The sequence below is a fragment of the Colias croceus genome, chromosome 10 (assembly GCF_905220415.1).
Source record: "Colias croceus chromosome 10, ilColCroc2.1".
Classification (NCBI taxonomy): Eukaryota; Metazoa; Arthropoda; class Insecta; order Lepidoptera; family Pieridae; genus Colias; species Colias croceus.
This window is the reverse complement of record NC_059546.1, coordinates 6,269,131-6,287,079: the sequence shown is the minus strand read 5'-3', so window position 1 is coordinate 6,287,079 and position 17,949 is coordinate 6,269,131. Positions and strand designations below refer to the sequence as shown.

General features: G+C 31.5%; 2 protein-coding genes across 4 annotated transcripts; one reads left to right on the top strand and one right to left on the bottom strand.

The window, feature by feature from the left end:
* The first annotated feature begins 9,785 nt into the window (after positions 1–9,785).
* On the top strand, positions 9,786–14,012 carry LOC123694782 (kelch-like protein 20). Of its 3 annotated transcripts, XR_006751862.1 has the most exons (5): positions 9,786–10,208; positions 10,309–10,454; positions 10,584–11,160; positions 11,794–12,676; positions 13,141–14,012. XR_006751862.1 is itself a non-coding variant. In XM_045640347.1 (4 exons), exons 1-4 carry the CDS (start codon positions 10,004–10,006, stop codon positions 13,443–13,445), a joined length of 1,233 nt encoding a protein of 410 aa, XP_045496303.1. In that variant the 5' UTR covers positions 9,786–10,003; the 3' UTR covers positions 13,446–14,012. The 3 variants fall into 3 exon arrangements, 2 of the variants coding, with proteins under 2 accessions (XP_045496303.1, XP_045496301.1); XM_045640347.1 differs by lacking the exon at positions 11,794–12,676; XM_045640345.1 differs by lacking the exon at positions 13,141–14,012 and having other exon boundaries at positions 11,794–13,015.
* Positions 13,980–17,538, bottom strand: LOC123694779 (probable ATP-dependent RNA helicase pitchoune). The gene is made up of 9 exons (XM_045640342.1): positions 17,185–17,538; positions 16,954–17,106; positions 16,529–16,690; positions 16,109–16,250; positions 15,856–16,018; positions 15,152–15,304; positions 14,747–14,914; positions 14,496–14,670; positions 13,980–14,135 (listed from the first exon to the last, which is right to left on the bottom strand). Exons 1-9 carry the CDS (start codon positions 17,420–17,422, stop codon positions 14,044–14,046), a joined length of 1,446 nt encoding a protein of 481 aa, XP_045496298.1. The 5' UTR covers positions 17,423–17,538; the 3' UTR covers positions 13,980–14,043.
* Positions 17,539–17,949: the final 411 nt, after the last annotated feature.

Below are 17,949 nucleotides of genomic sequence, written 5' to 3'. Positions count from 1 at the left end.
ACATAAATAATTACCATGAATGCAATTATATATTGCTATAGAAACGAATAGTAAATAACAAATATGTAGTAGCAATAGCAAACTAAATCATAGATCTGCATCTCCATACACTGAGTGAATACCGTTGCCTCGTCCAAATCCGACCTAATCTCGGCTTACGAGAGATCACAGGAATCGCTACCTCTACCGTGATAACGCTTTTCAGTTAATACACAAATAAAGTAGCATTTCTACTATAATGTAATATCAAGTCGTTTATTTTTTAAAGCTTTTTAATACAAGGGTGATACAAGGGTGAAACTCAAATATGTAGATAATATTCTTATTTTTAATTCTCTGTTAATAATCATTAGTAATTTTGGTACCTACTTATTAAATCATATAATTTTATGCGATACGCATACATAATATGAAACATTCTTTATAATATTAGAAGAGCACATAAGGCTCATCCCGGTTTCTTTCAGGTTAAATTATAACACAATAACAAATACATTTGCGATTTATTGAAAAAAATGTTCATGCAATAAACACGCTAAGAAAGAAAATTGGCAATTTAAAATGTGAATGTAAAAAGTAATTGTGTTGGAGTATTGGAAATCCAGGATTCGACAACGCTCTACATTTTCCATCTTGCAAGTTGATGGAGAAATAAGCTCTTGAAAGACAAACAACTTCACAGTATTCTTGGAAATATATTTAAAGCTATATAATATTTACTTTAAATTAGCGTTTGCTGAGTAGTTAATAAATTATTTGAATAAATTGCATTTCATCAAAAAGCCCCAGCAAAAACTTAATAGGAAACGCGTAACTTCAAACTTGAAAGGGTTATTTATTTCTAGTGAGCACTATTATATTTTCTTATTATTTGATTAGATGTAATTATAAATATTTTTATAGTTTCGTAGATAGGTACTCAAAAAGCATTTACAAAACAAAATACGTGTGTCATAAAATATAAGTGTAATCTTGAAATTAAAATGATAGCAGAATCAACTTCTTTAACTTTTCATTTTTACTTAAATCAATTATTCAGTTCATGGATTCCATTTTCACTCTATAAAATTCCGTACGAAGTCAATAAGACTATCGAAAACAAAAAGTTTCCAAACTTTAAGTCAACTAAACTCAACTTCTTGTTGAATAAAAATGAACAAGGAAAACATTTTCAGTTACGTTATAATGGGAGTTTAAAATCTCCTTATATCTGAAAAGTTTAGCCGTGCACAGCATAATTTTTATTTTTTGTTAATTCAGGATACCAAATACATTTGTGAAGCCTATATTTCCATAAATTCCCTTCAAATATCAGATCCTTATGTATGTATATCCTTAGTGTAGGGCCTTAGACAAAGTAACAATTACAAAACGATAACGAAGTTAGAAATCGCAAAAATGTATGGGATTGACATTAGATAGACCACGTGATCTAACGCGGCGTATGTCAATACCATACATTTTTGCCTTTTCTAACTTCGTTATCGTTTTTGAATTGTTACTTTGTCTACGGCCTACATCAACGGCTTCGGATTCTCGGAGTAAAGCCGTATATTCAAAGCCGTTCTATTTCGTAATCAGTCCGAGCTAAGTATGTCTCAAACCTGGAAACGGTTGATTGTATTGTTGAATCTGGCTGAGAATCACCGGCAGCTTTCACACTGAGTCTAAACGCGACCATTTCATGAACTAATCCTCTCCCAGAGAGGCATTAGCGAACCCGAGCCAATGCATTGTCATGCTCTTATTCTAACGCTTTTAGACTTCACTTTACACTTAAAGAGATACTTTCCCAACATTTCTAAAAATAACGCTTAAACGCCGTTATTTTAATGGGATTTAGACGCGTTTTGTTAAAATCATCACGTCAATAATAAATTTTTAAGTCTCATCATCAATCATATCTTTATCTCTAAAATATAATATTAGAGGTATTCGATTTATAAACTATTTCTTCGTAATGAAAACAAAATTATAGATAATATAATAACACAATATAGGTATTCACAATATTCACTTATCTTTTACATTTCATCATTTACAAATTCTAAATTACACTAACAAATTCAAAACTTAATTCGTCCGTTAAATACAGAACACTATTTGATGAGATAAGTTTATCCTGCAGAAAGACTGGCAAAAACGGTGAATTTTAACTAAGATTTCAGAATGGCAAGTGACGTTAAATAGACTGGCTGCAGGGAATAATCCTCGGTATGGGAGAGAGTGAAGGGGTATTATCTTACTAGCTTCAACCCGACGTAAGCACCTGCAGAGTGTTCCTGTCTCACACTATTGAATGTACTTTTTACGCCAAGACACTAAGCTTAGATATCAACATTCTACAAGTGCTGTACGAGACGAGTGGACAGCAAAATACTGAGTACAAAAATGATTCTTGTTTATTCTAGTCTGCTACATTATTTGTAGTTTAGAAATACATTTTATTTTAAAAGCATGTAGCAAAAAATGTACTGAGTTTTTTTGTACACAAGGAGTGTTCTACAACATTACTCTATTAAATTATTTTATATACAACATTTTGTGAGTAACAAAAAATATGTATTTGAAATGACCTCTTTATTAGTAAAAATCCACAATATGCGATATCCAATCATTTACTTTCTGTTATCAAAAAGGAAAAGTCAGATTTTATTACCAAACAAATCTTCACACTAAATGTAACTCGTAAATATATTTCATGCGCAACTTTTAATTTATTGTGGAAAGGAAAATGTATATCTGTTGGAAATAGTAATTAAAAGGAACATAAATTAAGATATATTCAACCGGACATATTCATTATGAGTGCTTATATTTTGGTTCAATCCCTTAAAAGCTTGCCATTGTCTCGTGTAGATTGATAGCCACTGCCTGTAACAAGCCCGTATTGAAAATATGTTCCTGTTTAATATTAAGAATGGACAGACTTTTGTGATTAAAACAAAACGTACGTGCTTTATAGCGCTGTGAGAATGACTGCAATGACTGCCATGGATGTTTTCCAAAACAGCACTCTAATCTAGACTTTTTACCTGTATTGGAAAACATACATAGAAATAACCCTTAGCTCGCACACCAAATACATTAAAGTACGAATAATATAAATACTAAAAATAGATACGTATAGAAACAATTTCAAGCATATAATAATTTATTTTTTAATCTATATGTATCGTAGAATATTGCGGGTAAAATTGTCAACATAAATTATTTCCTTAGCAAAATATTAGAGGGTGATGATCATTTATTTTTCAATTTGTTTTTTTCTTCTATTATTGAAAGTGATTTAGCTTTATAGCCCAGAGATTTATGCTCGTGCCCTTTAATTGGAACCCATTCAAAGCAGATATTGGTATCAATGGAGTAGGTCATTTCAATTTTAGTGAAATATTGAGAAATACGAGTTTAATCTACATTTTCTTCAATTGGAGAATTCGTTCTGACATTGCCGGAGTTATGTACCTCAATCCGACTTACTTTATTCATTTAAAGAACTTTATTTATAACTTTATTAAGTTTCCAAATCAATCGCCAAATAATCAAAAACAAGAAGTCATCTCATTGAATTGCATATGGCGGTTAAAAGCAAGTCTGCTATGTCGTCTATGAAAGGCTTATGTTAGTAGTCTGAAGACGTGGTATTGAGTTCACAATGGGGCCAATCACGGTGCCAACTTCCAACACCCCTAGAGGCACGTCCTTGTACTTCCGAGTTGAAACGTAGTTGGTTTGTTCCAAAGGTTGTTACAAACTATGATTTAAGAAACGGGATAAATAGATCAATTGTTATCATTTATTTGTCATTCCGTTTTTTGTGAAAAATTATTTTTAGAACAAAACGCCCTCACATTCCTTGTCACAAATTGAAATTACAAAATTAATTGATTGAAGTGTCACTTTTGTCGATGTAGATAATATTAGAGTCAAATTAAAGTGCTTTAAATGGGTCAGTTTCAATTGTTGTTTTTACAGGGAAAACAAAAAATATGCAGAAATCCTTGGCAAGAAAGACACCGAGATAAACTAGCTTAATGTAGTGTAATAGACTGACGTCTAGCGCACTTTACATGCATTTTCAACAATCTTTGCCATGTTTACACAAGCATGGGTACAGAAATACGTTTAAAATATTTATGTTCATGAAGTTGTGAATTTAAGAAGAAAGATGCTTTCCCTCTTTCCGTTAGAATATAAATCTTACCTTAATTTATTTGCAAATGATTAACAATTCTTAATAAACTAATACTTAACTGTAATCTCTACTTTAATAAAAGCGTATTAATATCAGACGTAGAATGTTATTGATAACTTCCCATATAAATTTATTTTTTATTACGAAATCGATTTTTAGAAATCATAGCTAAGTCATTAATCAAAATTACTTTTTATTCGTTTCCAATTGATAGCCAACACAAAGTTGACCGAAACATCTGCATACACTGAGTCGATATAGACGTGATACTTCGTATCGAATCGCAATTTACATCACGTTATTTGCAAGGTAAGAACTTGGTACTTCGTACATGCTCGTAGTCAAAGTATCTGCTAAATCTCCAAGATAGAGCAAGCACAAAGTTAGTGTATAGCACTCTATTCCAATGTTCCCCTGTAAATAGGTCGGCTACAAGTTCCAATTTAACTTAATATTGACATAAAATACGTTATAATTGGAGGTACGTTTTAACACTGATGCATGCACCATGCAATTTCTTATAAGTAAGATTTAGTTTACTAAATCTTTTAAGAAATTATATTTGCAACAGTATCGGCAAGCCACACTATCCATTTAAAAAAAGAGAAATCCAAATGGCAGAGTCTAAGCTTCATAAAAATTATAAAGGCGGAGTATAATTTAAACTTTAAACATTGAAGAGCCTGCAGGTCTTATGGTTTAATAATTGTCCACCGCTTTACGCAGCAGATGTTAGTGGTTGAACTCTCATACTCAGTTATATAAACCTTTTTTAGAAAAAAATATATTATTATATGAATAGTTATTTAATACATAGATTTAGTTCATATAGTAAGTTCAGATCAAAAATAGTTTTTACACATAATTATATTAATCTAAGTAAAACCAACATAACACAACCAAAATAATTTTAACCAACATTACGCCCTGATTCACAATCACATCGATTTCGGGTGGACATCGATTATATCGAGTAGATACACATGTCCAAAACTAAACCGATATCGATAGCCAAATAAACTAGCAAACCACATCGATTACCTGTCAACGACAGCCCCTGAATGACCGTAGCATCATATCCGTTGGGACCGGCCAATACCAGCTTTAATACATATAATATTATTTGCGAATGGCGATACAACAGGATGTTCTTAATTGACACTGATAACAATAATAATAATATTACAGTTTTGAGAAAATGTTCCTTTTATAAAATCTTAAATATATCTTAAGCCAAATTTACAAATTTACATAAATTTACACAGAAGGCTGATCACCTACTTGTCCCTAAAGAAAAATCGATCAGTGAAACAGATGTAGATATGCATAATGCATCTGCCCCTTACCCCACTACGGGGACATGGGACTTCACTTAAGCCAAATAACAAAGGTTTGAATATACACAAGGTATTCAAAAAAGAGCTTTAAGATTTTTACAATTCTAAGTAATATAAATATTTCTCATGCCGCCTACGAGTTATATTTGGCTTGAAAATATTTTTTTCAGTCCGTTTTTAAACTTTCATTCAGCTAGTTTCTCTTTTTTTCTCGACATGGCCTGTACATTGATTGATGAGTTAAATGTTGAATGACAATTATGGATAATAGTAAAAAATAGTGTCAGGAAAATTCTCAACACTTGTACATAAATGAATGCGCGTTGTAGACATACTATGTATATCTACATAATTAATAACCATGTTCTTATGCTATTTTTTTTTTCTAACATATTTTTATTCGCTTTACATGTAGGTATCTACCAGTCATATACAAGTACAAGCATAAGTAGAAGTTCCCTATAATAGTTCTAATTTATTTTTCATATTCTTTCTATTCGTTCAGACTATAATCAAACCACAATCAAATACTCACATACATATTATAATATGATAATATTACAGCAAGTAAAATATTATGCATTTTCAAAGCTGTTATGAAAGTCCAATTCTTTTTTTCCGACTTGATGATTAAAGTTCTACGCTTTTTATTAAGAAGGCTATTCACTGCATTCTTTTCGTTCTGAGGGGTGAAAGGGACGCCTTATCGCAATAACTCGTGACACCAGAAAATTAAAAGTGCCCTGTCATGGTTCGGCTATCTTAGGAAACAGGGTGACTGCGCTCTTATAAAGCTTAATTAATTGGCGTTTCGGCACAGATGGACATCTTTTATAGGAACCATCTATAGGGAGGTTTTATTTAAACTGCGTTTATCACTTGCGTTGACTTCTAAATTGAATCATTTGACAATGACTGGATGGTGGGTTAGTATGAAGATTTTTTTTAAGAATTATAATTACAATTTTTACATGGTATAAAACAGATTTTTATGTCCTACATAAATTATTAAGTATTTTTATTCGTTAGTTTGTTATGATTTAAGTAAAAAACAGCTCTCTCTTTTTTTATTATTAATTTGTTGTGAGAAACTTAATCCTATCCTAATTTATCCTATAGTCTATACGATATAACATAATTTATATTTGGTTTAAGCATTTGTCACATTATAAGTATGTACCTACATCAGATAACACTTTATTTATTTCTCTTACCGTGGTAGGTGAAACTGGAATTAGTACCTACCTATTATGTCAACGAAAAAATTGGTTGATTTCAATCTTATTAATTCAACGAAATTCTAAAATTATATTTTACCAAAAAAACAATAATCTTCATTTTAGTAGTGAAGTCCTGTGTCCCCTAGTGGGGTAAGGGGCACATGTATTATGCATATATCCTGCATCTGTTTCACTCACCGATTTTTCTTTAGGGACAAGTAGGTAGGTGATCAGCCTTCTGTGTCCCGCCAGACCGAGATTTCTTCGTCTCCACCGGGAATCAAAACCAAGAACCCTCAGTTCTACGCTCACGCGTCAACCACTGTACCATGGAGGCGGTCTTCAATCTTGATTTCGGTCGCTGTAAAAAATAAAAAAATATTTTAAAAGCCTGCGAATATAAAAAGTAAAAACAGTACAAGTAATATATTTATTTACTAGCGGTTCGCCCACGGCATTAACCAACGCGGACATAGAAAATTCCCATTGGAATAAAATGTTCCTCCGCGGTATAAAGTAGGTAGCGCTCTGTAGAATCCGAACTATCATCAACCACAATTATTCATCATCAAACCGTGAAATCGATCTGTCGTGAAAGCAACGTGGAAGAAAGACAAATATACACTTTTGAAATTATAATTTTTTGCTGTGCCGCTCGGCATTTTATTGGCGGATAAATCCGGGGGGTAGGTATTATATTTTGCCCGTTCAGTGGTTTTTACATGAAAAAGTAAGAAACGTACATACACATAGTAAAAATAAAAATGTGTGCGTGTACTGTACACACGTAAGAAGTGAAACTTCTTTATGACCTTATTTTTCAATAAATAATCCATACTAATATTATAAATGCAAAAGTAACTCTGTCTGTCTGTCTGTCTGTTACTCAATCACGCCTTAACTACTGAACCAATTTGCATGAAATTTGGTATAGAGATATTTTGATATCCGAGAAAGGACATAGGCTACTTTTTACCCCGGGACATAGGATAGGTTTTATCCCGCAAATCCCACGGGAACGGGAACTACGCGGGTTTTTCTTTGACTGCGCGTGCGAAGCCGCGGCACAGAATACATAATAGTAGCTAAACGCTACAGAACGGACACTCTCCGCCTCCCGCCAAAATTAAACACTTACCTCACCCCGCACGATCAGACATGTTATGGTACCCATTTCCCCGCAAGGACGATACCAACGACGTCTTTAGACGAAACGCAACGAAGATTGACAACATTAATCAAATTGACTTAAAGCAATTTTATTATTTTGGATTTGTGATTATCGTTTTTCGTAGAAAATGGTTAGATATTGTGCTGTTTACGGATGTATTTCATCAGAAAAACGCGAATTTTTTTTACGCTAGTCACAAATGTGCCAACCATAAAGAGTTTACACACACATTTGCAGTCTCTACAGTGTGACTGTCAAAACTATAATTTTGTATGGAGTGTCCGGGGTGTGGCCGCGGGTGGAAAGCTAGTTTACTATATATGCAACTTTACAGAAATACGTCGAATCACGCGTGGTAGGGATAAGAAAAAGATGGCGCGTAACGGAAAAATGTCACGCGTAACGAAAAAATGTTACACTAAATTTTTTTCCAACCCCGATAAAGCAGTTTCGACAAACAAATTATCGGTTTAAATAATAGTAATATTCAGCTTAACTGTGCCACATTGCTCCCTTCTGTAGCTAAATGTGTTAGTTCGGAAAGATAGTATTTACTATATTTCTTCTCCTACATACTACCTATGCGTTAAGAGCTAGCGCGCACGAGCAACTTTGTCTCCGCAACTATTTTGTCTCTCCCACCTATGGGCTAGTATGAAAGTGCGCGCACGTAGCGACGCAACTCCCCATTTGATGGGAGAGAAAAAATAGTTGCGGAGACAAAGTTGCTCGTGCGCGCTGGCTCTTAACGTTAGTAACCACAGAGCAAGTAATATAGTACAGTCTGCTTCTGACAATATAGTGCATAGATAATAATATTATAGTGGTTTGCTTTTTCAAAACCTACACATTAGAGTTATAGAGTAATAGAACAGTACCAAATTATATAATAAAATTATGTATAGTGAATTTCAATATTTATAAAACCATAAAGCCTTAGCTTATAGATCTTAGATCATTAAGTAATGGATGGAGTACGCTGGCAAATGTTCTAACTAAACTTTCTGCTGATTTTGGTGCGTGAGGGTAACTCACACTATTGAAAAACCATCACACATTCACAAAAATAATTTGTGTCACGAAAGTCGTAAAAATTTACGACCTTTTAAGCGACGAGTTTAAATTTAACTCTATACTCATAAAGATTAAATTTGTATTTCATTCCAAGTTGTCTTGTGGGGAGTGCGGTTCAATATCGCGTTCTAAATTCAACTTTATAGCTTAGGTCATAAAGATTAAATTTGTATTTCTTTAAAAGATAGTCTCGTTAGGAATGCGGTTCATTATCGCGTTTTAAATTTAACTTTATCTCTTAGTTCATAAAGATTAAATTTGTATATTTTCTTTCCATGATAGTCTCGTGGGGCCGCATCAATGAACGAGTAAACATGACTCGATTATTTGTCTTGATCATATCGCTAAACGATACATCGACGATTATTAGAAATTGCATTTAATTAGAAATGTACGTTAAAAAATTAAAAATATATACACAAATGAAGGGTTATTCCATCTTTTTTAATATTCGACATGTTTGAATTGCTTCTGCAAGATTTGACAGTGCAAAACGGAATTTTTAGCGGAGCACTCGCAGACGTCCTTTCGATGTTTTACGAATACGCAGAGTATTTGTAATCGATTACGCAAGTAGTTTTTATGAAAGCATAAGATTTTTCGACTCGAATAATCTTATACCTCTGCAAAAGGGGAAACGCCTGCGAGTGTTATCCATTGATCTAAGTTATAGATATACCCACAGATATACCAATAATAGTATGAATTCTTTTTATTTACAAATGGTAACATTATGGGACGCTCTTTTGATTTTGACTTTTGCGACCTGTCACAAATTACGTCAAATTAATTACTACAATCTGTGACTACATTAATTCATTCATACATTTTGTGAGTTCTAAAAGTTTATAAAATTAATACGTTTTTATTTATTTACAAGGACAACGGTGTAGTAGAATTAAATAAAAAGTTATACCTATGGAAATCTGAAAAAAATACTCTAAATAATAATAAGGCATAGGTACCATGTAATACTCCATACCAAACTGTTCATTAGTAAACAGAAATGGACCAACAATTTTCATTGTCTTGGAACAATTTTCACGGGAATCTTAGCAAAGGTTTCGCTGGCTTATTAGGCAATGGTGAATTTGTCGATGTAACGATTGCTGTAGAAGGCCACTTGCTCCAAGCACACAAAGTTATACTTTCAATATGTTCGCCGTACTTCAAGAAAATGTTCCAATTGAATCCCTGTCAGCATCCTATTGGTAATTATTTTATAACCTTTCTGCTACCAAACCAAAAATTAATAATAATTTATTTATTTGTCACGTTTGTTGGTAATTTTAAACTGTTTTTTTTTTACAGTTGTACTCAGAGATGTCTCTCACAAAGCTATGAGGGATTTGTTACAATTTATGTATCACGGCGAAGTTAGTGTTAAAAGAGAAGATCTCACTAGTTTTATAGGTACAGCTGAAGTTTTGCAAATAAAGGGATTAACAAATAAAGAGGTGAGTTTTATCAATAATTATTTTATTTTATCATTTGTTGTAGTTAATCGTTTTAATTTATAAGTACCTACTCAATATTAAATCATCTAGGTATATGATCTTGTTCAACTATTTAGTAATTTATTTCAGACTGAAGAAGAATGTTGTGAGACTGAAAAGGAACCTCAACAAAACTTAGAAACTCATAATGATAATCCTAACACTGAATCCTGTGCCTCTGATACATATGATACCTCACCAAATGAAACTCAAGAAACAAACGACATTGATATATTTAAACAAAGGCAATTCATTGAAAAGCTTCAACAGATCAGCACACTCAAAAGAAAATCAGAAGAATTTCTTAAAAAAAACTTTTATACAGATTTACTCAACGCAGAGAAGAGGCAAAAGTTCAATGAAAAATTTAACTACAATAAACAATCTAACCATTCTGTACATAGTGCATATGAGAACTTGAAGAAAATATATGACGAAAATCCTGTAGATATAACAACTTCTTTGAATCCAATTCAGAGTCCCAGTAAAAATACCAATGAAAATAATATGAGTCAAATAGGGCCAGACACTCCGATTGAACTTAAAACTGAATGTGATGATAGTGATATTATTGTAACAGACCCAGCCGTGTGCACAACTCACGATACACAATCAGAAGGAAAGAAAAGCTTGATGATGCCGTTAGATCTGCAAACAACACAAGATAGTGAGTATATTTGATATGTATATGTTATTGTTTAGAATGTTTTTAACACTAATTTATGCTATTTTTCATTTCAAGTGAACTTAATTCACTCTAGTATAATTGATATATTGGGGTACAGTTGTTTTGCTTGTTTGTAATATGTACCATTTTATTTTCTCTATAGAATATATTCTGTTTAATCAGAATCATGAGAAAATTTAACATTTTGAACATAATGTAGGATTTTGACAAAATTGTTGAAATTTTTTTGTTCTATAGATTTTTAAATATTCCAGTGATTCTGAATAAACTATTTGCTTACTTATAATAAAACCTGTATTATAATGAAATCAAATGCATTTTCTATTATTAATTGATTTAGTGTTACTTCTGTGCATCCCGATTTAATAAAACTGTGTTTTTTATACTTATTTTTTCTTATTATTTTCATTTTGTTTGCTTCTATGGCTTCTGTATCTAGCAGTTTAGATTGTGTTGAAAATGCAATCATTAATTAGTTTTCATCAATCATATTTTGCATACTTTTCCTTTACAAATCTTTCATTCATTGAAAACACGATGGCATTTTCAACATCATCATATAACTGTTCTGTTGTTAATAAATGTAATTGAAAATGCCCATCGTGATTTCAGATTGTACCGGGTTGAGTACTCTTTTTTTGGATCTGAAAAATTTAGTAAATGGAAAGATATCAAATAAAGCAATAAGACCTAGTAATGAAGAATACACGAGACCCGCTTTAGACCATCGCCTCGTCACCATACCACAGAAAGAGGATGGGAAAAAGAAGTATCCGCAGAGATCGTGTCGGCTTTGCTGGCGAATAGGGAAACGTCGCGATACTAGATTTATGTGTAGTGCTTGTGAATTACCATTTTGCAAATCGCCATGCTTTGAAGTTCATTTTAACGACGTGTTTAAAGTGTCGCACCTCCAAGGAGATTACTACGCTAATTAGTCTTTTAAGCTAATTTTTTTTCCTCTCAAGAGGAAATTTATATTATAGAGATACAAAAATAAGTGATATGATAAAATACACAAAAGAATCAAAGATTCAATAAATTTGGGACCAAATTATGCCACAAATAAAAATATATATTTTTAAAAACATAATTTTCAAATAACAGTACAATTGTGCAAAGCTCTAAAAAGTTGCAGGGAAAATAATATTTTAAAATATGTTTTATAAATCTTATTCTGTTAAGAAGTATAATGCTCATTGTATTTTTAAGACTTAATGAGAGTTGCTTTAGCATGATTGTACTGCATTTCAAAAAAATAAAAGATAATATACCGTTATACACATAATAATATACCTATTTTATATATTTTATAATGCATATAATGTACCATTACAATTTCTTCATATAAGCTGTGATATAAACTCGGCTTTTGCGTGCCAATATCTATTTTTAGAATGCAGTATTATGCATACATTTTTGGTGCCATTATTCTTCTGCCATATTTTCAAGACTTTTTTGCTCATGTTCTAGTCTTTATTTTTGTATAATATCTGTGAGTAAATGCAATTTTTACTTTGGAACATTTTCTCTTTTTGGAAGTATTCTATATCTAATCTTAAGTGTGTTTTGTAACCCAGTGTTTTTGTATTATTGATCTCCAAATTTAAACTTTCTTCATAATATGTGACTTTTCTTAGTAATATGAAGAAAAAAACTAAATTTTACATTCCATTATGAATGTGGATTATTATATAAAATCCAATTTTTATAATTATGAGTACTTTTGAAGTGATTAAAATTTTGTATTGTGTGATTATTATCTAAGGTTTATACAAATGCGTTTTATATCCATATTTAAATTTAATAAATAAAATAAAATTATAAAAAAATATTATCTTCATTTTATTTCACCACATCTATATAATCATAATCTTTACATATTAAAATAAACCAACAAACTTATATTATACTGTACTATTTATTTAATATGACCAGTGTGTTGTATGTTTTTTGCAGGTGCATTATCCCTTGTTATTAATGGATCATCTGACAGCCAGATTCCAGTGAGATATAAGTATATATACAGCCGAAAAGGACACAAGCAATTAGTCCATATGAATTTTGTTTATACAAAACACTCAACAACTCATGGCAAAACTTCATGGAGATGTGTGCAATATTTTTCACTCAATAGATGCCCTGCTACTGTCGAAACGATAGACTCAATGATATATGCTGTCAATCATCAACATAACCATGAAGACTGTTATGAAAAACTTGTAAGAAATAATATCTATGAAATGGATAATTCCTCTAAATAACTAAAATTCAAGAACTTGATAATTATCATGAAAAGTTAAATGACTTACCTATATTGTAAAAATGATTTAATTTTAAAAACATCATATTGTGATCCTGCATGTCTTGTAAAAACAATTCAAAACAAATCTTCTGCACCAAAGGGCTATAGATTGATCCGATATCTTGACTATTATATGAGTGTACAGTGCTTACGTAAATATATAAAAGTGTAAAGTTCCTACTTTATATAAGAAACTGTAAATACATGTATTAATATTAGGGTAACAGTGTTAATAAGTAAAAATGTAAATAATAGTATTGTACTCATTATTATAGTTTCTGAAAATATTTTGAAGTATTTGATACTTATATTGGATTTTGTATGACCCTTCTATGACTTAAACTCGATATATATATTCGTGAGTGCATACATTCTGCAAAAAATATTTTATTTTTATCTAGTCACAAAATCTCTGTATATTTTTATTCATATATTATTTTATTGTACTTATGATTATGAGGGTGTGTACTGTGTATGTAATGATACAACTGGATTATAACCAAAAAATGTTTTATTTACATCCATTTACAAGAATATGTACATATTAATATTATCAACTATGACTTGGAGATTTTATCTGGCATTGGTTTAGAAGTCCACATTGCTGCCTTCCTTTTTCTGGGCCTGTGCTTTTTACTGAAGCCAACCCCTAAAACAATAATAAAAGAAAATTTTAACATTTTGTATATTATAATGTAATATCCACAGACTATGTGCATGTCAATCTAGAAGCGCTATGTAAATTCAAATTAATTCTTTACATGTATTTAACGTAAACAGCTGTCTATGTTGGTATTATAGTAAAGGTTTGAATTCTGATGGAGATTAACAAAAAGGCTCAATTTATCAAGTTAAAATAGACTAATTTCCTATCCTCATTAAAATTCTAAATTGTTTTACTGAAATAATAGTTTTTGAATAGTATAAGGTACATGAAACAATTCCATATACCTTGCATTTTTACTATCAAATTAGTTCAGTTATATTTTAAGTAATGTATAACTCTTACTTATATCAACATCAGGTTTTCCTTTTAGGCCAAAAGATTTAGCAACAATATCCATGTCCATGTTGAGCAAATTAAATACATGTTTCAATTTTTTCACTTCAAATGCTCTTATGTAACCCTCAAATGCTTCAACAGCCATTTTATGAAACTTTGGGTCTTCCATTGCAGCATCTAACTAAAAAAAATATTTCTTTTATTCACATTATAACACATGATATTTACTATTGACATTGATAAACATGAAATCTTACTTTTGGTTGTAAATTATTATATTTATCCCATGTCTCGTACTTGTCTAAGAAAATTTTTGCTTCATTCAAGTAGTTGACAAACTCCTTTTCCTCTGGTCTCAACAATAGTACAGCACAGCCTTCGGCCCCTAGACCTCTTGCTGTTCTTCCTACTCTATGAATATATTCCTGTAAAAATGAATGTTCAAGTTTTTTTTTTTTAATTTTAAAATTTGGTAAGTATTTATACAATAAATATAATTTAGGTGATAAAATTATACATATATTTTTTTTATTTAATATACCAATTATTAAGCATAGAGCATGTGGTCATCAACAAAAAAAAATTGAGGGTACTTAGGTAGTTAGTTGTATAATAATTTTTAGTTTCTTCTTAAAATAATTATGGATAGTAATAAAACTCACATTTGTATCAGAAGGTGGATCAAACTGCACTATCCAATCAACAGCTGGAATATCCAATCCCCTTGCAGCTAAATCGGTACAGAACAGTGCCATTTTATCCGCATTATAAAAGCTTGTCATTACATTTGTTCTATCTGCCTGGTTCAACTTGCCCTATAAGGATTATGATCTGTGAATTAGTCACAATTTTAAATACAAAAATTAAATAAGTATTAATTATGTTTATTGATTTGCAATCTATAAATGACTAGGGGTCCGCCCCGGCTTCGCCCGTGGTACATATTTCGCATTAAAAGGTAGCCTATGTCCTTTTTCGGGTATCAAAATATCTCCATAACAATTTTCATGGAAATTGGCTCAGTAGTTTAGGCGTGATTGAGTAACAGACAGACAGACAGAGTTACTTTCGCATTTATAATATTAATATGGATTTTAATTTTTATATAAATATGATACTTTAAAGTTTAAATTTGTAGATATTATATTAACCCATTGAGCCCCAAGCGGCCCGATCGGTCCACGCCAACAATAGAAAACGCCACAATAGATTTTCTATTGTGTCTGTGATCCCGGGGCCTGAGTTATTACAAAAGGTGTAATCTATCAAGGTTTTAATTAAATAAACATTTCTATTTTTACCAATAATTCACAAGGTTTTGTAATATGTGGTTTAACAATGTTTAAATAAATGTAATGTAGCTTACATGAATGCAAAGCACTGGCATATTGCAATATTTCGATAGGAACTCATGATGAAATATAACTGATTTACAGCTTGAAAAAAATACCATCACTTTTTGATTTTGAGTTTTTTTCAGCAGTTTATGTAGCCAAAATAGTCTGTATTCTGTTTCACATATAACATATCTGTAATCAATAAATCAATTATAGAATACTATTAGAAGTGACAAAAAGAACAAGAATGCCATTATAAAAATATATATATATATAAAATACCCTTGTTTAAGTCCTTCTACAGTTGCTCTGTCGTTATCTTCATTAGTATTTATTGTGTGGAAATCATCTTTCATTGCTGATTTTATCAATGCTTCTGTTATTTCAGAATGAGTTGCACTAAATAACATTGTCTGTCTATTCTCTGAAAATTTTCAAAGTTCATTCATTCACTGAAGTCTAATGACATCAATTATCGCACAAGCTGTTGAGATAATTGGTATAATATACATCATACTCGTAATAACATCATATAGCCACAAAAAATTATCATGTTATTAATACATGAAGTTAGCATGAAACATTATATATCCTCCTATATTAAATAAATAAAATAAATTATGGAAACATACATAGAAAAAGTTTATATGAATATTAATGCAAATACTTCACAAAGATATAGATTACTAAACTAGAACTTACTCGGAAGTCTATTGATTATTTGTTTCAAATCTTCCTCAAAACCATACTGAAATATTTTATCAGCTTCATCCAATACAAGACAACATACATGTTTATAATTAAACTCCTTGGTCCTCATGTGGTCAAAAAGTCTTCCTGGTGTTGCAACTACTATATGAACATCTGTAAAAAATAATTTATGTCTTAGACAGGGGCGTAGCTACCGCCGTATCTGCCGTATCAATTATACGGGGCCCCCGCACCAAGGGGGCCCCAACATGCGCTTTTGTGAGGAATCTTTACCCTTCCTAAGGGCCCCCAAACAAATTTTTATACGGGGCTCCGCCAAGGCACGCTACACTTCTGGTCTTAGATATAAGATCTGCTAATCTTGTTTTACAAAAATAACTTCTTAATTTGGTCACAAATATTTAAAAAGTGTCTACCTTGCGCTAATAAATTGCTCTGTCCTTTTCTACTCTCCCCTCCAATAACCAATGCAGAAGTCATTCCATCATGGAATGAAATTAAGTCTTGAAGTACTGTGTTGGTTTGTATTGCTAATTCTCTCGTAGGTGATACAATAATGCAACGGGTAGCTGAAAATAAGAAATTTTTGAAACTACCGAAAATATAATTAAGGGTTTATAATGTATATGAACCAGGTAAATTCTGACCTGATGTTTCTGTATCCATTACTTTTTTGACCAATTCTACAACAGGTATTAAAAACGATAGAGTTTTCCCTGAACCTGTTTTTGCTGTAGCCACAATATCATACCCATCTAGGGCTTTGGGCAACACTTCAGATTGGATATCAGTCATGTACTTAAAACCCATGCTTTTGATCGCTTTCAATGTTGATTTTGACACACGTAATTCTCTAAATTTTGGATTTTTATTTTCTGAACTCATTCTTAAAACTAAATAAATTAGCTATTAATTTAATTTTCAATTCAATAAAATATTAAAATACAAAATTGGAAGATTTGTTTATCACAATATAATTTTCACATGTTCACTTCAAGTTGCTTCAACATTGCTTCAAGTTCAACAAGCGTGATATTGACAGTGACAGTGGTCAGTGACTTTTTATTTTCTATGACGAGGAGGCTAGGTATTTGGGCTTTTAAGCTTCGTTCAAACTGAAACGCGGGACCATGAACGCAACGTAAAGCCGTCTTACCAATGAAATACGAAACAAGAAATTATAGTCGAGCCAATTTAATAGGCAACATTTGACGTCTATCAATTTTATCTTCGAAGAGAGGTAACCTGCTTAAAAACATCGATTAAAGTGTATTAATCGATACGGATTTGAAACATTTGTCAATCGAATTTATTAATTTATGATGATTTTTATTCACAATTACAGTGCGACACAAAAGAGATGACAAAAAATGAGGGCGCCACCGTCGCTCATATAGCAACACTGATACTGC